The sequence below is a fragment of the Aedes albopictus genome, chromosome 3 (genome assembly GCF_035046485.1).
Source record: "Aedes albopictus strain Foshan chromosome 3, AalbF5, whole genome shotgun sequence".
Classification (NCBI taxonomy): domain Eukaryota; kingdom Metazoa; phylum Arthropoda; class Insecta; order Diptera; family Culicidae; genus Aedes; species Aedes albopictus.
The window spans coordinates 339,589,323-339,609,426 of record NC_085138.1 but is presented as its reverse complement, the minus strand read 5'-3'; the positions used below and the strand labels follow the sequence as shown (position 1 = coordinate 339,609,426).

At 42.2% G+C, this 20,104-nt stretch overlaps 3 protein-coding genes across 4 annotated transcripts in view; 1 reads left to right on the top strand and 2 right to left on the bottom strand.

The window, feature by feature from the left end:
- The window catches only part of LOC134284301 (calcium/manganese antiporter SLC30A10-like), a 365,099-nt gene that overhangs the window by 187,505 nt on the left and 157,490 nt on the right, over positions 1-20,104 (bottom strand). The gene's annotated exons all lie outside the window — the stretch shown is intronic.
- On the bottom strand, positions 2,307-4,137 carry LOC134291632 (glucose dehydrogenase [FAD, quinone]-like). The gene has a single exon (XM_062859620.1). The coding sequence runs from the start codon at positions 4,037-4,039 to the stop codon at positions 2,324-2,326; it is 1,716 nt and encodes a 571-aa protein (XP_062715604.1). The 5' UTR covers positions 4,040-4,137; the 3' UTR covers positions 2,307-2,323.
- Positions 16,041-20,104, top strand: part of LOC109424709 (sphingolipid delta(4)-desaturase DES1) — a 429,300-nt gene continuing 425,236 nt past the window's right edge. The window contains exons 1-2 of one of the 2 annotated variants that reach the window (XM_019699864.3): positions 16,041-16,330; positions 16,393-17,432. In XM_019699864.3, coding sequence (XP_019555409.1) covers positions 16,427-17,392 — 966 coding nt within the window. In that variant the 5' untranslated portion in view covers positions 16,041-16,330; positions 16,393-16,426 and the 3' untranslated portion in view covers positions 17,393-17,432. The remainder of the gene's footprint in view (positions 16,331-16,392; positions 17,433-20,104) is intronic. The other variant, XM_062843106.1, reaches the window with a different exon arrangement.

The following is a 20,104-nucleotide window of genomic DNA, read 5'->3' as shown; positions in this document are numbered from 1 at the left end:
CAAATTAATCGATTAAATATAATTAGGTTAGGGATACCGTGACGCAATACATGTGGAACAAGAATCATCGCTTTTCAAATTGAATAATTAAAGTACTTGCCGTTACTTTGAACCGATCACCGTATCCACTGATCCCGATGATGTCCTGCCACACTGCTACACATATACAAATAGCAAAAAAGAGCATAGAAAACAGGCCGTTTTGTTTTACTATTGAAAATGTTTCATAATTGTGCCACAAAAAACCTTACCCAACTTCATCTTGCTGCAAAAGCTTGTGAAACGTCAAACGTAATAATGTTTACATTGAAAAAGCTGTGTAGTTGCGCCAACAGGTTTTTCGTCACAGCTTCTAGCTGAAAGAGTGTTGTTTAAACAGCTACAAAGCGCTGCTGTTTTGTGTTTGGCAACATTACAAAACGTACTGTATAAAAGCAGCTGTTGTATTGGCTGGGACTCTAATTCGATTTGCACATATTCCAGGCATTGAATTAAAGTGCAATAAAAGCAACCCAAATAATTCCACAGCACAGAGATGGATAGCTGTAAAGAATTTGTGTAGTAGCTATATATCCCGCTTAAGTTTGACAAAATGTTTACATCAAACAAGTCGTGTTGGTAAACCAACTGTTTCTTTATTACAGCTTCTAGCTGTTATGAAATCGCATAACAGCCTTTAAAGCGCTGCTGGTTTGGGGATTAGTCAGTATAACGAATTGTACTCTATAGTAGCAGCTGTTTTGTTAGTGGGGACTCCTATTCGATTTGGTCAAGTTTTCACATCTTCCGGGAAATCTCCCGGAGTTGGAATAGAGTGGAGTAAAGGCAACCCCAGTGACAAGCGATGGATTTCGTGTATTAGCTTATGATTTATATTTGACTAGCTTCCCTTTTATTCAGCGTTCACTGCTTTTATTCGATGGTTACTAGTATGGGACAAACATCAAATTCTCGCTCCAGTTGACTTCTTCGATTCCATTTAGGTCCCATATGAACTGTACAAAATTTCAGCGCAATCGGTGAAACTATAATTTAGCGCAAGCGGTTCAAAGTTTTCATAGGATTTACTATGGGAAAAGTGACACTTTCAAACAAAAAATCCCAGAGGTCGGCCCTTGTCTCCTCAATTCAAATCGATCAACGCTTCTTGTAGAAAAATCATTTATGAAACTTTCTTTCGAAGACCGCAAAACGATTGGATGCTTGTGGAAAAAGTTATTGATTTATTACCGATTAGTGATCCAACGAACGGCGTTTTGTTTTGTTTTATCAGCAGCACTGCTGTTGCCGTTGCTGCATGGGGTGGCGGGTGGCATCACCACCCCCATAAACAGCAGCAGTCAAGGCTGCAGCTACAGTGCTGCTGATAAAACAAAACAATAAGCCGTTCGGCGGATCACTAATCGGTAATAAATCAATAACTTTTTTCACATGCATCCAATCGTTTTGCGGTCTTCGAAAGAAAGTTTCATAAATGATTTTTCTACAAGAAGTGTTGATCGATTTGAATTAAGGAGACAAGGGCCGACCTCTGGGATTTTTTGTATGAAAGTGTCACTTTTCCCATAGTAAATCCTATGAAAACTTTGAACTGCTTGCGCTAAATTATAGTTTCACCGATTGCGCTGAAATTTTGTACAGTTCATTTGGGACCTAAATGGGATCTAAAAAGTCGACTGGAGCGAGGATTTATTTTTTCCATACAAGCGTGTCCCATACTAATGGTTACACAACAGAAAGCAAATGACTGATGCTTATAGTGCTGAAAATGTTAGTTGGGCTAGTCATTCTGCCAAGAATTCTGCTGCCGAAACTCGCATGACAGTCCCATCTATGCTGGGTTTCCGATAGGGCACTGCATGAAATTCTCTCCTTCTCTTCCACTCTTACAGAAATGTAGTAAACAACAAGGCCAAAAAAGGTCAACACCCCATACAAAATCAAAACAGTGCAGTGCCCTATTCATATGGGACTGTTTTGCGAGTGGGGACAGTGTGAGCATGTGTGAAAAATATTTAGGGGATTCACTAAACAGCGTAAACCAAGTAAACTGACTAAACGTCGAAACCACCAAGGCAATCCTTGATTATTTGACTCACAATATCATAAAACATTTAAAAAATCAGATACCTAATCATGGCTTACAGAGTTATTCAATCTGTTTGATCATTACTCCTATTTCTGTAGAAAAAATGGCTTTAAAGGAGTGGTTATCACCCAAATGCGCAATATTAGATACTGCGCAAAGTTTGGTGCCTACAATACAAGAAATGTGACCCCACGGAATAAGCAAGACGCCTAAAACATCCTATCAGACTAGCATTTATTGTACTGAAAAGTTTACTCTTAGAAAGTGCTTGGCCAGCGCAATGATAACCGAGTTGGGATTGCCACTGGGCAAATTTGGCATTATAGATCCATCCACCACGTACAACCCGTCCAGCTGATGTACTCGAAAGTCCCGGTTGGACACGACTGCATCGGGATCGTCTTCGGGTCCCATACGACAGGTTCCCACGGGGTGGTAGATGGTTAGCGTTAGAGCTCTGATGTAGCACTCCCAAGAGGAATCGCTTCCGAAGGGGTGTTGCTCACAACCTGGGAAAGGTTTCGGGTTTAGTTCTGCTCCGAGAGCCCTCATGGAGGGTTGATTCGTCATTTGCTGGAGTATTTTTAGACCGGTGATAAGGGTTTGGATGTCTTTCTGCTCGCGGAGATAGTTCGGTTGAATTAGGGGGCTGGAATGTGGATTGGAATCTCGTAGCTTTACGGTGCCTCTGCTTTCGGGATGTAAAAGGATCGGCAAGATGGTGACTGATTGTGCGCCTTGATCCACCAATGGTTGGAAATAGCGGTTCCATACATCTTCGCGGAGATTAATCACGTTCCGAAGGTGGTAGCCAGCATCGAACGTTATTCCAACCGGGAGAACCATGAACCCAAGATTGTGAGTGAAGTTTGAACCTAAGTTGACGAATCCCAGACCTTCGCAGCCTCCGAAAGCTATGGACGAATTACGGCCACTGTCGAATAAGTATCTTCCAATGTTCACGGGATTCAGTAGATCCCACACTCGGAATGGAAGTCGCTTAGAAAGAAGCACCAAATCCATTCCTGTAGTTATGTGATCCTGCAGGTTCTCTCCAACTTTTAATTCTGCGATTTGCTTTATTCCGATCTCATCGAGATGCTCTTTGGGTCCTATGCCACTTTGTAAAAGGATCTTCGCACTTCCAACTGTTCCAGCAGCCAAAATGATTCCTTTTGTGGCCTTCACTTGCACGTGTTTGCCTGCTTTGCTGAAAACAAGTCCTGTGGCTCTCTTACCCTCGAAGATGATCTTAGTAACCACTGCATTAAAAATCATTTCGTGGCCTTCGTTGATTTGATCAGCATACTTATGGCTCGATGTCCAACGCCTACCGCCACTAACGCTCACATTTGGCCTATAGAACAACTCCTTTTCCAGGCCCGCTTCTCCGGCAGCTTGGATAAATGCTTCGCTCAGCTCTGTGCTAAAACTCAATTCTCCAACGCCATCCACATCCTCAAAACCTTCCATAAACTCGTCCAGTACCTGCTCCCCACCAAACCATTCCCGAAAATCCTTCCTCTCCGCTCGGTAATGCACCATATTGTTGAACATATACGTCCCGCCAAAAACCTTTCCCATCGGCCAATAACTGCGCCTCTCGTTCAATCCCTCGCAAGCACCGTCCTGCACTTCCGTTCGGTATCCCCAATCGTACCGCGTCCCCTGGAGCAGCGGCTGCAGCAGCGGAACGTCCATCAAACCGGACCGCATGGATCCGGCCTCCAGCCCCAGTACATCTTCCGACGCCGGAATACCACCGGCAATAATCGACCCCGCCGTACCGGTTCCCACAATAATATATTCATAGCTCGACTTGGAGGGAAACCGACCGGAATGGTACCACTCGTAGCACTGATAGGATCCGTTCAGAATCAGCCACACCAGGGCGGTGCCCAGAAGATACAGGACGTAGGTGCACCAGACCGATAGTTTGAGGAATAGCATTATTCCTTTTGAAAAGATGAACGACCGATCACGCTCTGTTGTTACTGAAGACTACGCGCAACGATCGCGCACCGCGCGTAGTGATAAGGAATGATACTGTTTGCGTCTTTGTTTTGGTTTAGATTTTCGCACAACAGTTACGACTGCGTGACGGTTGGTTGTAATGAACACTGACTGACCCACCGAGAGTTCGTGAACTTCGTGTTTCACACAAAAAAAGTTCATCTATGTGTTGCTTTTGACGTAGGAATCTAATGATTTCATATTTTTTTGATCAACGATTATGAGCCATTTTACGAGACGTTTAGGCACAGACAAACAGACATACTACTCAAATCGAAATCATCGCACGATTTAACGGTCATTTTGAAAATATAGTGTGGTTCGGACTGTGCTCGCAATGTCATGGTGGCGCCACAGACAAACAGACATACTACTCAAATCGAAATCATCGCACGATTTAACGGTCATTTTGAAAATATAGTGTGGTTCGGACTGTGCTCGCAATGTCATGGTGGCGCTGCTGTGCCACCGTCACCTCTCAATTTCGGAGAGAAATGAACGCGACGCTGAACAATGTTTACATAAAATGACTCAATCATAAACCTTCATTCATGTTTTATGAATGGATGACGCCTCGGGGGAGTCGTCACCTGCAAAATTGTTACATCGAGCCGAGGGAAACAACACCTGCAAATGAATGCTTCGGATTGAGCATTATAGATGGTGCTAGTGTCTGTGGTTTCGGATCAGCTGATCGCTCATTTCATGAATGAAAATTTGACAGGAGGTTGCGCCCAAGCCCGTGAGTGTTAATATCAATATCAACACTGTTGTCGTTTCGTAAAATAGAGGTGCCGACACCGCTCAAACGTCAAATTTCGTGTGAGAGTAAGCAGGCCAGAATAAATTCGTGCAGTGGACCATTTTTATGAAAATTCAGAATTTAATGATAAAAATGGCAAGAGGAGCTGAATGAATGTGGATGAATGTAACTGTGGTAGTTTAGCAGACCGCTGAGTAGGCGGTGTATTTAGAAAGATCATTATTAGTAGAACTGTCAAGATATAAACACCACATTGGCGACGAGGAACAAGAACACAGCGCAGAAAAATGAAGCTAATTGGGATTTAATTCAGAATTTAAATTGTCAATGGTAAATATCTACAGTCTGATCCCGACGGATAATATCTGCTCGGGTCAGACAAAAGAGGAATAAAATGCTCCACCGGCGGGTGAAAATCTGGCCGGTGCAAGTAAAAAAAAGCTTACCTCAAAAGGGGGCTGCCGTAGCGACAGATACGATCTGTCGGGTCCGGCGGAAGCTCGCCTTTCGAAGGGAGCTGGATGCTGAAGCGATGGATTCGATCCATCGGGTCCAGCAAAAAGAATGCTTTACCTGTGAGGGAAGCAACCGAAGCGACAGTTTCGAACTGTCGGGTCCGGTAGTTGAAAAAAAAAGTTCGCCTTTCGAAGGGAGCTGCTGAAGCGACGGATTAGATCCGTTGGGTCCAGCGAGAAAATGCTCACCCATGAGGGAGCAACCGAAGCGGCAGTTTCGAACTGTCGGGTCCGGTGGTTGAACAAAAAAGCTCGCCTTTCGAAGGGGGCTGCTGAAGCGACGGATTCGATCCGTTGGGTCCAGCGAAGTAATGCTCGCCTAGGAGGGAGCAACCGTAGCGGCAGATACGATCTGCCGGGTCCGGTCTTGGGTCCGGTGGTTGTGATTAATTTCATCTGCCGGGTTTGAAACATAGTAAAAATGTCAGCAAAGGACGTTGAAACTGGAGAAGATAGAAAAAATTGCACGCGATGCAAAATTATGTCGGTCTAGTGCAGCGTACCATCAGAGTTAAGATTACCATAGAAGCCGAAATGGTCGGAACAGCGCACTCAATGCGGAACCCAATCGAAATAGCACTTCGAGAGAAACTCATTCGAGAGACTGTTACCACGGCGCTGACGATGAGTGGTGTTAATTTCGTTGCTTCTACCATTAACAGAGTCAACGTATTGGCTATGTCCCCCGGTAGTGGCAGGCGCGGTAGCAGGAAGGTAAGGACGATAACGACAAAAAACAACCGCAAAACGTGCTGCGCCAAAACTCACAAATGGTCATCCAGTTCACGGCCCTTTTCCAAGTCCAAATGGAAGTATGTATCACTAAGTGCTGGTAGCATCACCATGAAAGATCCATTCATCTTGCCCGATCAACCGTCGTTAGTGCCCTATAACAATCGCTTTTTGATGGAACGCCATATACTTCACGTCCTAACTCCCTTAGAGGACAAAGAGTGTACGAAGACGCGCGCCCGGGGATCGGTTGGAAGGGCTCATCAAAAGCCAGCTAACAGTAAAATTAGCAACTGGAGGCCTGCGCAAGTCAGAGATACTGCAACGCCGTCGAATCGCCAACAGATGCGATCTATTGAGTCCGGCGGAAAATGGGATGAGGAGCTCGCCTGACAAGGAAACTCGAAAATCAACATCTTTCGTTGAAGAAAAGGAGATGTGGTAGTTTAGCAGACCGCTGAGTAGGCGGTGTATTTAGAAAGATCATTATTAGTAGAACTGTCAAGATATAAACACCACAGTAACGAAAATAAAAAGTAGATTCTTCACATAAAATGTCTCTTTGTCATCAAATATGTACGTTGTTGGTTCGGATTTAGTGGTTGAAATTAATCTAGAAACATCGTTACAAGTTTGTTTTCCAGATATTCCGTCTGGGAACTTGTTTATAACTGAGTGCTGCGAATAGAAACGGTTTTATTTTTCAAGCTAGCCAACACACACCTACACACTCCCGGCACACAGCTTGTAAACACGTACGAGCGTACAATTTTCTTGCAACCACCTCTCTCAGCTCGGTTGTCAAACATGCCGTCGCGACGCTGTTCGGAAATGGTAAACATGATCAATCCACCATTATTCCAATTTTGTTCTCGTGTTCAAAGTTTGTTATTTTCCATTCGCGTTGGAAATTTTGATGGATAGTTGTTACAAAATTATCTAAAATAGGCTCAAAACAATGTTTATATCGTGACAAAAATTTTGATTATATACGCAGCACCTAGGGGGCATCCATAAAGTACGTCACGCTTCGAGGGGGGAGGGGGGGTTCTGACATGTGTGACAAGCAATATATTAAGTATAGGGAAAACCCGTACGAAGGGGGGAGGTTGGGTCCTAAATTCCCAATTTTAGTGTGACGTACTAAATGGATGCCCCCCTAGATACAGTAGACGTTCGCTTGGTGCAAACGCTTTAACTGCAATGCTTTTTAACTGCAAGTCCGCTAAGTGCAACAGTTTTGCAGTTATCGCACCGCTATCCGTCAAAACGAAATGTCAACATCGGTGCGATGTTTTTCGCATGCACTTTTGTTGCAGTGCGATGTTTTTCGTATGCACATTGGCTGCATTCTGCAACAACTGACAATTCTTTGGCGTCTGTCAGCTGTTGCAGTTATCGAATTTCATTCGCTAAGTGAAACGTAAACATGTTGCAGTTAACAGACGTTCGTTAACAGACTGTAACAATACTCTTCAATCAATCACACAGGTTCAACAAGGTTAAACATAACCTCCATCTTCAATGTTTGGCTCCCGATGTTTAGCTCCCGCTGAGAGAGTATATTGAGTCAGTCCGACTCAGGTTTATAAATACCTCTTGGAATGCCTCCTAGAATTTCTCACAGGATTTCTTCTGCATTTTTCCCAGTCATTTTTTTGCTATTCTCTTTTTGAATTCGTTCCAGATCCCTACTGGCCTTTTTCAAAGATTCGAACAATTCTTTCCTGGATTCCGGAAGATCCTCACCGAGATTCCTGATGTCATACCGATTTCTGCTGAAGTTTTTTTACGTGGACTTTCAGGTTTTCTTTCCAGAAGTGTTTTCGGTATTGCTCCCAGAGTCCCTCGTGGGATTTCCCTAAAGTTCCTCCCAAGGTTCCTCCTGCGTTCTGTCCAAATAAGTTTTCGCAGGATTTCTTCCATGATAAAACCCGAGATATTCACAAGAGCTTCTCTTAAGATATATTGCAGGTGTTTCCACAGAATTTTTCCTAAAGTTTCTCTCGGGATTCCTCTTGAAGATTTTCCGCGATAACTTCCAGTGTTTCCCATGAGACTTCTCCAGTAGATCTTTTCAATTTCTTCCTGAGTTGCTGCAGGAGTTATTTATGGGGCTTCTTCTAAAGCTCCTGCATGGATTGCTGAAGAAGTTTTATTCACGAATTTTCTGCAGGAGCTCCTGCCTGTTTCTTCTGCAGTTTCTTCAAGAAATTTTCTAGACCTGAGATTCGTCCTGGATTCTTACAGGAGTTTCAGCTGGAATATTTCCTAAGGGTTCTTGCGGGATTTTTTGAAAGTTTCACCCTAGGGGCAAGACACTGCGCAAACGAGAGTAATAGGGTCCTAAAATTAAAGACGAAATCTCGCTTATATTGAATAATACAATCAAGCATGGTATTCTAATCGGAATTGTACTTTATTCGAACTTGAAAAACAAAGGAATAATGAGAAAATTCGAAATAAGTAAAATGGTAAATAGTTCTACTTTGACATTTGAGGTCAACCTTGTGTGACTGAGCTCGACATTTTTCGCACTGGGATTTCAAATATGTTCCTATCTGACATACACGGTGAAAAAAAATCACTCAAAGTATGTGTTATAAGCTAGGGACGAGACAAAAGGCTAAAAAAATAAAAATTATATATTTTCAACTACGGTTAATAAAAACGTCAAAAATTGAGTAAATACGTACTCTTGAACCATATATTGTGGTTTAAAACAAGAATCCCGATAGGACTTTAGGAGCCTATTCTGAGAAATTCTGAATAACTCTTTTCACCAATAATCGACGAAATTTGTTGAAAAACACCCCTAAAACTGCAAGAAAAGCGAGATATCGGGCAATGTTGTTTTGATTTTTCGATAAATCGAGCAATACCAAAATAGAAACGGGAGCAATCCGGAGAAATTCTGAGCAACTCTGCGAAGGAAAACGTACTCTCCAGCACAGTGTCTTACCCCAAGCTGTCTCCTAAGTTTTTTTGAGTGCTTTTTGGAATTTCTGCTGGAGCTTTTGCTGACACTTCTCATGAAGTTCTTCCCTCGGTTCTTCCCGTGATGTATATCAAAGCTTTTTCAAGGCTTTTTCTCGTAGTTGTGTTCCGCATTTATATCAGTGATCCACATAAGATTATTTTTAGCAGATTTTATCGGAATTATGCCCGGATATTTTCTCGAAATCCGAGTCGAAATCCTTACCTTAGTTGCTCCAGGAGTTCTTGCAGTTTTCCTGAAGTTTTTCTATGAATGTCTCTTGCGATAAACATTCAAACACAGACAAACAGACATATTATTTAGAAGAAAATTGCTTCAAAAACATCGTTTGGCATCTCACTAGCACCCTCTATAATGCTCAATCCGAAGCATTCATTTGTAGGTGTTGTTTCCCTCGGCTCGATGTAACAATTTTGCAGGTGACGACTCCCCCGAAGCGTCATCCATTCATAAAACATGAATGAAGGTTCATGATTGAGTCATTTTATGTAAACATTGATTGGCGTCGCGTTCATTTCTCTCCAAAATTGAGAGGTGACGGTGGTACAGCAGCGCCACCATGACACTTGCGAGCACAGTCCGAACCACACTATATTTTCAAAATGACCGTTAAATCGTGCGATGATTTCGATTTGAGTAGTATGTCTGTTTGTCTGTGGTGTTGGTTTATTAGGGGTTTTCAAAATCCAACATTACTACATCACCAGCACATATTGCAGACTACATCCCAAATTGGACTATCACACTTTTTTGGTACGCCTAAAAAGTGTGATAAAAGTGCACATTTGCCTCGGATCGTCTCGACGTCTTCGGTGCACTTATTCCTCCATTTACAAGGAATAAGTGCACCGAAGACCTCAACTCGATCCGACGTGTCCCTGCGCTGCAATCACACTTTGAAGGTGTGTGCACACTATTGTGTCAGTCCAATTTGGGGTGCAGTCAGCAATATAAACAGACAACTATAGCACAGACAAACAGACATACTACTCAAATCGGAATCATCGCACGATTTAACGGTCATTTCGAAAATATAGTGTGGTTCGGACTGTGCTCGCATGTGTCATGGTGGCGCTACTGTGCCTCAATAGAATTTTGCATCGAAATTTAACCTCAATTTTCGCTCCGAGAGAGAAAAGAACGGCAACGAATGGGAATCAAAACAAACCACCGGAAAATGTCAAAATTCGCGTGAGAGGGAAAAGGAAGGGACGAACGAGAATGAACCGAACGTTCATTCGTGACGTCACCTTGCAGAATTCTATTTTGCAGACAAATGAACGCGACGCCGATCAATGTTTACATAAAATGACTCAATCATGAACCTTCATTCATGTTTTATGAATGGATGACGCCACGGGGGAGTCGTCACCTGCAAAATTTTTACATTGAGCCGAGGGAAACAACACCTGAAAATGAATGCTTCGGATTGAGCATTATAGAGGGTGCTAGTGAGATGCCAAACGATGTTTTTGAAGCAATTTTCTTCTAAGTGGTATGTCTGTTTGTCTGTGACTATAGTTCTGATTACAATACCGATCAAACGACGCATTCCTACAAATGATAAACATGTTCGTTTGGCTCACACTTTGACAGTTCTTCCTGCACGGTTGGCTCACAATAGAGTTTTGCATCGAAATTTAACCACAGACTAACAGACACATTACTTAGAAGAAAATTGCTTCAAAAACATCGTTTGGCATCTCACTAGTACCCTCTATAATGCTCAATCCGAAGCATTCATTTGCAGGTGTTGTTTCCCTCGGCTCGATGTAACAATTTTGCAGGCGACGACTCCCCCGAGGCGTCATCCATTCATAAAACATGAATGAAGGTTCATGATTGAGTCATTTTATGTAAACATTGATCGGCGTCGCGTTCATTTCTCTCCAAAACTGAGAGGTGACGGTGGCACATCAGCGCCACCATGACACTTGCGAGCACAGTCCGAACCACACTATATTTTCAAAATGACCGTTAAATCGTGCGATGATTTCGATTTGAGTAGTATGTCTGTTTGTGATTTAACCTCAATAGACGAGTGCACCGGCCGCTGAAAGTTCACTCGGGCCGCGAATTTTGACACCACAGCGGGGTCGACTCTTAACAACTTCTACCACAGACAAACAGACATACTACTCAATTCGCAATCATCGCACGATTTAACGGTCATTTTGAAAATAAAGTGTGGTTCGGACTGTGCTCGCATGTGTCATGATGGCGCTGCTGTGCCTACATCACCTCTCAATTTTCGAGAGAAATGAACGCGACGCCGATCAATGTTTACATAAAATGACCTAATCATGAACCTTCATTCATGTTTTATGAATGGATAACGCCACGGGGGAGTCGTCACCTGCTAAATTGTTACATCGAGCCGAGGGAAACAACACCTGTAAATGAATGCTTCGGATTGAGCACTATAGAGGGTGTTAGTGAGATGCCAAACGATGTTTTTGAAGCAATTTTCTTCTAAGTAATATGTCTGTTTGTCTGTGCCAGTGTAGTGCTCTCACCAGTGCTTCTCCACCGTATTTTAGAGGCTTACACTGAAATAAATTTTGTTGTCGTTTCCACCGAATCCATGGTAGAATTAAGAACTGTACCAACAATTTTCAACCGAATGCAAAATTCTGTTAATTGTACTGAAACATTGTCAATATTACCATGCGTGTATTACTGTTGACTAAAAACATTCTTGGTTCTACTATTTGGGCATTGTAATTTCGACCATGTAGACTTGAATGTTGCGCGTCTTAGATAAACATGGTCAAAAATACAATGTCAAAATAGTAACATCAAGAATGTTTTTAGTCAATGGTACTTCACGCATGGTAATATTGACAATGTTTCAGTACAATTAACAGAATTTTGCATTCGGTTGAAAATTGTTGGTACAGTTCTTAATTTTACCATGGATTCGGTGGAAACAACAACAAAATTTATTTCAGTGTAGAGGCTCGCTTGGTAGTTGATCTGCTCCAGCGGCTTTGTTGTTTTTTCAACCGGCCAACCTCCTCCCTCGTCTCCTCCTCAATCTCTTGGAGGTTAGGGGCTGGAAATCATGCGCACGTACTCCTAGAGTACCACGTTACTTTACCCTACGTCTCCACTAGACAGAAATGTCTTGCCATGTTGCTGCCAGAAAGAGAAAACGTAACAGAAATGATCAATATCGCTGCTTTCCATGCAAACAGCGAGAGAACATTTCTGTCATGACACATCTGTCCAGCAAAATGGCAAGACATTTCTGTCTAGTGGAGACGTCGGGTTAGGTGCTTGTAACGTCGCCATTGAGGCTATGCTCTCACTGCCACCTAAACAAAATTCGACATTCAGTTTGATTGGTATTCATTTTTCGGTCAGTTTAGAGTTCAACAGGTTTTAGAAAACACCCCATGTCTAAGATGACAAAGCTGTCGAAAAACAGTCTCTCGAGTTCCCCGGCATTAATTGGGTTGTTTGGTGAATAAAATATTGCTGTTTTCTATATCCTAATCGAAGGAGCTCATTTTTCTGAGCATTGCATGATTTTTTACGTTTTAATTTCCGTGGATAGAATGGATTTTGGATTTCGACTAATTTTTGGACGGAAATTCCTGAAGAGATTCCGTTTATGAAATAATCTAGATACTCAAATAACCCAATAACTAACAATTGATCAGAATGCTCTAGCTAGACACACCAGGGGGAATGACATTTCTTTTGCTATCCGTTAGACCCGTCAAACTGCTGCTCAATTAGCAGCGATAAGCGATTGTTAGGAACGGAAAAATTCAGATTTTCCGGTTAGAAAAGGATATGTCATTCCCCTTGAGACACACGCAAGTAACGAGAAATTCGTCACGAAACACTCACGTATTGGCACGAACGTTCTGTAGGGTAACCAATATGATTTGGACCCCCTGAGTTGTATTATCCTAGGAACGGGGCAGCTTTGATAAAAATTAGTAGTATTAGCGGTATTAGGAAATACTAATCCTGAAATATACCGCCTTGGAGAAAATTTTCAACAAGCAAGCCATGATAAAAAAAACTCTGACATGTGCTGTACAATGTGTGCAACAGAAAACTGGCGAGCATCCGAATTGCAAACAGATGGCAGAAATATCTCAATGTGATACAATAAATTGTGAATTAATAGCAAACTATTGTGTGGATGGCTATACTGTACTGGACATTTCTAGACCGCCATGTCAAGAGAACGTTGTGGTGGTTTTAGGCTTCGGCCACTTCCGTCTTTGCTGGGCATGTTTACAGTTATTTTTGTAATCTTTTCCTACCAACAGATTGAGCTGACTATCCTCTAAAATGCGAGTCTAAATGTTACTAGAACAATTTTGCATGAGTGAATGGAGGTGCGCCTGGGAGGAACGGGAGGGGCTGATATTTGCAGTGCTTGTACAGCACTTTTCACGTGTGGATCGACATTTATGTCGTTTTCGTTTTTGCAGCGATGCTACACCGCTTCGTGCTACACTTTTCGCTGAATAAACGAACATTTTCAGTGCAGTTGCGTGTATAAACATCAAAATATTGACATCTTTGCAAACGCTGATTGGTGGACACGGTGTGCACCAGATTCACTCCCGATTTTTTTGAGTGCTACACTATCATGCGCGGTGCAGAAAAAGTGCTGCACCGGTGTAGCACGAAAATAAAAAACGAACGTTTTCGGTGCAAAAATGCTACACCGGTGTAGCACCGTAGCACCACCGCAAAAACGAAAACGACATTAGTTTCCGACCCACTCAATGGTTTTCTAGGAACCATTGTAACCAGCTTAAGCTATTCACATTCCTATTGTTTTCCAGAAATCTGGCACTAGTACAAAAGCCATTCTTTGAGCTTCTGAATCAGGTGAAGCTTGTGAAATGCACCTATTGTAGAAGGTTTGCCCACAGACAAACAGACGTAACACCTTGAACGATTTTCATGAAAATCCATCGCCCAGTTCACACTACCATCACCTGGTGGAAAAGTTGCACGAATCACTGTGTTGTGCCATATCGTCAACAGAAGGCGCTAGTGTGAAACGTCAAACGCATAGAAAAACGATGCGCGCGCCTCTGGTTGTGAAAGCCACGACTATGAAAATTTAAAATGATCGTTAAAAGCGTGGTCGATGGAAATTTCGCAAGTGTTACGTCTTTTTGTCTGTGGTTTGCCTATAGTAGCAAGATACGGGCTCCTGAAACTCGTACACTCACTGTATGACACTACTTTGAGCCCGTATAGTTGCTTTATAGTGTTTCTGTATTATAGAAATGCGAAACAATAAATCGAAAAGCAACTAGTACTTGTTTCACTGGTGTTTCAACTACCTACCCCAAAGGCCTACATTCATGACTGTCAATTTGGTTTTGCAGTTGGAAAAGTCATGACATACTACAAAAATTTCGTTCCAATTTTGGATGAGGATTATAGAAATCTAATATTTATTAGCGAGTATTAGCACAGGTATTACAAGCTGTCCCGCCCCTAGATTATCATAACTTTCACAGATTTAATGAAGGATTACGAAAAGTTTTAGATTCAATCGCTAAATCGGATTGTTCTGCACGAGCAGCAATCATTTCCTCACTGGAAATATCATTATTTGTCTTGAAATTATTTTTTGTTAATCTCGTCATCCGAGCGAGTGTCGCGGCATGTTTACGAAAAGAGAATGTGGGGCAGGGGAAACTTGCAGATATAAACAAAAACGTTTATCATTCTAGCATTTAATACGCAAAGATCGTCTAATCAGCCTTTGTCTATCAAGTAATTAGAATGTGATCCAGCATATCCAAGTGGCAGATTCTTCGAAAATAGTTTCAAGCGGGTTTAAACGCCGGGTGTCTATATATACTTAAGAGAGCCCAAAATACATTGTGGGTGACCAAAACAGTGAAAACTAATGCTTCAAAAATCAGTTATTTTCATCAAATTTCAGCCATAAATGGCCTAGTGGATATTTTGACGGACAGTGGAGGCTTTTCCGGTCATACCAACATCATCACTATGCGTAACATACTCTGTATCTGTTTGATTTTAGCTTAAATTCAAAGTAATGTCCTCTAGGGGTCCAAAATTCGACCGTTACCCTAAGGAGCTGCGATGCGACAGCGGTCAGACGTCAAATTCATTTTGACATCGATTTTGATACTGACAGTGTTCTTTAGTTGGGTTTTGCCCCAACCAGTGAGACAGCCTAACGAATCTAACGAACCAATCGGCACTGTGTTTAATTGGCCATATGAATAAAGCTGAATAAATACTTTTTATTCAGATCTCTGTGAAGTTTCACAGAGATTTGCTCCATGGCTTTACATAGATTGTGAAAGAGTATTCACTCAACTTTATTCATACGGCCTAATAAATCGGCAATGATTTTTCATAAGGGCCTAACTGACTTGATCGATTTCTCTTCGTCGACTCTCTCTTTCGTTAATAACTTGATCAAAACAAACAAAATAATTATTCTTTTTGTTTCTATAGCAACATGTAGTCGTCTTCTTCGCATTCCAACCAACAAATCTTTGGAAAACTCAATACATATTCTGTGATAACACAGAGAGAGGATCGATAAAGAGAACTCGTAAATGTCAGTTAGGCCTTGAGTTAGGCCCAAATGAAAAATCAGTGTCGAAATACAAATTTTCAGATCAGATATCCATAAACAAATAAAAGAGATGACCGAATCCCTGCGTACGTCCCTGTATACGTCCAGGCGTTCATCTCAAGAGGTTCATCCTTCACCTTCCTTTTTGCATGTCATCTCTTCATTCATTCTCTTTTACGCTTCACATTCTTTCATTCATTTTCCTTCAGCTGTCACTCCACTACCATCATAACCGTTGTGTTTGTAGCCGTTCCGATCCGGTACCGTTGTTTGTGTTGCGCGTCGTGGTTCGGCTTTTGTCGTCGGCGTTCTGTTCCCAGTTCCCCAGTCGTTGCGCGCTACGTGACTTCAAGTTCAGCCAGTGTTTTTATCATCGCTTCTCAGTCGGACGGATTGAATAATTTCAAGACGTTGCTGCGTTCGTTTGTCAATCAGTGGTGCATTAGTAGTAGTCCCTCCACCGCCGCAGCGCAGCGGTCAGCTAGTAGCCGTCGTGTTGTGCCGTCCGGCAAATTTTTATTTTTTCGGGTTTCGGGTGAAGAGAAACCGCTGCAGTGTCGTTACGCGCCTCTGGTAGGTGTTCGCGAATAGGATCGGTAGTCAGCGACGAGGGGTGGTGCGCTTTTACTTCTCCGTTCCCAAAAGTGTCCGTATAGTGAAATCCGGGTTTCGATTTAGTTTTGTTCTCAGGGGAATCAAGGGGACTCACAAAATGGGACAGCACGTGTCCAGGACGGACTTCGAGTGGAGTTACACCGAGGAACCGCACGCCAGCCGGAGGAAGATTATTCTGGAGAAGTACCCTCAGATTAAGAAGCTGTTCGGGCATGATCCGAGGTTCAAGTGGGTGGCCGGTTCCATGGTGCTGATGCAGTTTGCGATGCTGTTCGTGATGAAGGACCAGTCGTGGAAGATGATTTTCCTGGTGGCGTACTTTTTCGGCGGTGTCATCAATCATTCGCTGGAGCTTGCTTGTCACGAGATCGCTCACAATCTCGCCTTCGGACATGCGAGGCCAATGGCGAACCGGCTGTTTGGATTCTTCTGCAATCTCCCGATCGGACTGCCGATGTCGGTAAGCTTCAAGAAGTACCACCTCGAGCACCATCGGTACCAGGGAGACGAAGTGATTGACACCGATTTACCGACCCTGCTGGAAGCAAAGCTGTTCTGCAACACCCTCGGAAAGTTCATTTGGGTTTGCCTGCAGCCGCTGTTCTATATTTTCCGGCCGCTGATCGTCAATCCGAAGCCCCCGCAGAAGCTGGAAATCGTCAACGCCATCATCCAGCTCATTTTCAACACCATCGTGGTGTACTTCTTCGGCTGGAAAGTGATGATCTACCTCGTAGTGGGATCCCTCCTAGCCATGGGCCTCCACCCGGTCGCAGGACACTTCATCTCCGAGCACTACATGTTCGCTAAGGGATTTGAAACGTACTCCTACTACGGTCCCCTGAATTGGATTACCTTCAACGTTGGGTACCACAACGAACATCACGACTTCCCGGCCGTCCCCGGTCGGTATCTCCCCGAGGTGAAACGGATCGCTCCGGAATTCTACGACACCATCCCACAGCACACCAGCTGGACCAGGGTCTTATACGACTTCATTACGGATCCGGCCATCGGACCGTATGCCCGGATCAAGAGGAAGGCGAAGGGACTGGATTCTTAAAACGCCCGCTTCTTCACCGGGGGCCTTGAGGCGCGTCGAGGTAAGTCCATTTAGATTGATAAGAGGGAGCGACCCCATATCTGCCCATTATCGGATTCGACGGGTGGAATCCGAGCAGTGATTTTTTTTGTCTCCCGGCATCGCCGCAGTTGATAATTTATTGCCAGAAATTTACTGGCAATTGAAGCCATTGGAATTAGGTTCGGCAGAAAGATAACATTGCAAAAAAGAATGAGTAATCCACGTATCGATGTTTTTACCTTTCTAGTGTGTATCATTTTTGTTGAATTTTTAATGTTTTGAAATATTCAATGATAAATTAGTGTTGTTTACGTACGCTGAGGACTAAGGATACTGCACGTATGTTTTTAATAGTTTACATCTCATTTATCAGTTATTTTTATTTGTTTATGATTTCATAGCCGTCGTACGGTTTTTATACACGGAGGCTTGGAAATCCCTAAGACTTGACTTATGAAAAACCACATGAGAAAATTCTAATGGAAATCCTAAGATATACAGTGAGGTCCCAATTGTGTCATCCCCCGATTTTATCAACTTTTTTGAAGTAAAAAAGGAGAACAACAAGTATTGAAAATTTCATTATCCACATTGTTGGATGATACTGTTGGAAGTAGATTCTCTTAAACCCGCGGATTTCACGTAAGTGTCTCTACTTGCGGATCCGCCACATCTCCTTTTAGCCCTTCATACAGCGGTATGTAAAAATCAGTGTGGGAATGAAATTGATCTTCACTGTTGAGTGGTTTCAGAAGAAGACTCAAGCTAGGATGGTGGCTACCTACATGCATTAAAGACTATTGTTCTTAATTTCCTCCGGAACTGCACAAACAATTAACATTGATGTGAGTACAAGTCTTCCAATGCACTTCTTCTTTCCGGCATCTCTGGGATTCCTCCAGGTTTACTTGTTGGGATTGCTTCAGAAAGTTATGATAAGATTTATGTTGTTGATTTCCTGCTTGTCGCTGTCGCGATTTATCCATTGGAAACCTTTAAGGAGCTCGTGGTAGGATTCCTCCTGAAATTATAGCGATGATTCCTTCAAGAATTTCTCCTTCGTTTCTAATGGGTGTTTTTGCTGGTGTTTTTCCAAGAATTTCGTGGGACATTTTTCCGGGGATTCTGTAACGATCCACTCAGATGTTTTCCTTTAAGATTTTTCCTTGCATCATCCTGTGATTCCTCCAGAAGCTTTTCTTGGGGTTTTTCCAGGAACTCCTGCTGAGATTCCTCCAGAAATCCACGCTGGTATTCATGGAGGACTTTATCCAGTAATTTCTACACGCACTCCTCTTGAGAATTCTGTAGATATTTCTGCAATTTTTTTCAGGTATTCCTCTTCGGATTCCTTCAGGGACGCTTCTACGAATTTCTTAAAATGTTCATCTATAAATGCCTTCTGTTATTAGTTACACTCCCGTGCAAAAGTTTGGGGTCACCCCCTCGAAAACATGGAAATGTTTTTCGGTCATATCTTAGTCATCTTTCATTTAATCCACTCGTTCTTAGACTCTTTCGAAAGATAAAGAGTTAGATTTGATTCGTAGGTACTTTTCACAAATTTCATATGAAATTTTTAGTATGGAAGATTTACCTAAACTTACTTACATGTTTTTCCTAAATCTGTACGAAATATTGTTTTCCGTGTAGTTCAAAATTGGGTCGACCAAATTTAGCGAAAAAATTCATAACATAATTTAAATGATCGAGTTAGGTTTACAAGTCACCGTGCAAAAGTTTGGGGTCACCCCTTAGTATGCTGCATCGTGCAAAAGTTTGGGGTCACCTTCCAAATGAAGTCTGAGTCGGATTTTTATTCAAATCGTCATTGTTTTTGATGCAACTCCAATTCCTTCTTTGATATTTGAATGGCAAGACACAAAAATGGTTATGAAATGATCATAAACTATGCTCTAGACTAATTTAAGGTAGAAAACGATATATAAAATCCATACTAAGCCAGCTAAGTTCGTTATATAAAGTGCGAAAGAGGATAGAAGTGAGATAAAAATGACTAATTCGTGAACTCTACCCTATATAACTGTAAGTGTTATAACCACAAACATACCATTACCCTAAAATCCATAAGTTTCAGCAATGTTACATATTTTATTTTAATAAATATGCCATATCAAAAAATAATCTCTTTGCTTTGCACCAAAACCCAAAATCTCGAATGTAATAGTACATTCCGAGAAATGTCATTCGTTGTTATGGATTTTGGGGTACAGTAGACGTTCGATAACTGCAACATGTTTACGTTTCACTTAGCGAACGAAAATTCGATAACTGCAACGCCTGACAGTGTCAACAAGCCGTCAATTGACGTAAAATGAACGAAAAATTCATTCGACTGTTCATTAGGGCTAACATGGCGTACCATTTTGACGTTTGCCGGTGCGATAACTGCAAATTTGTTGCACTTACCGGACTTGCAGTTAAAAAGCATTGCAGTTAAACCGTTTGCACCGACCGAACGTCTACTGTAATGGTATATTTGTGGTTTTAACACTTACTGTTATATAGGGTAGAGTTCACGAATTAGTCATTTTTATCTCACTTCTATCCTCTTTCGCACTTTATATAACGAACTTAGCTGATTTAGTATGGATTTTATATACCGTTTCTACCTTAAATTAGTCTAGAACTTAGTTTATGAACATTTCATAACCATTTTTGTGTCTTGCC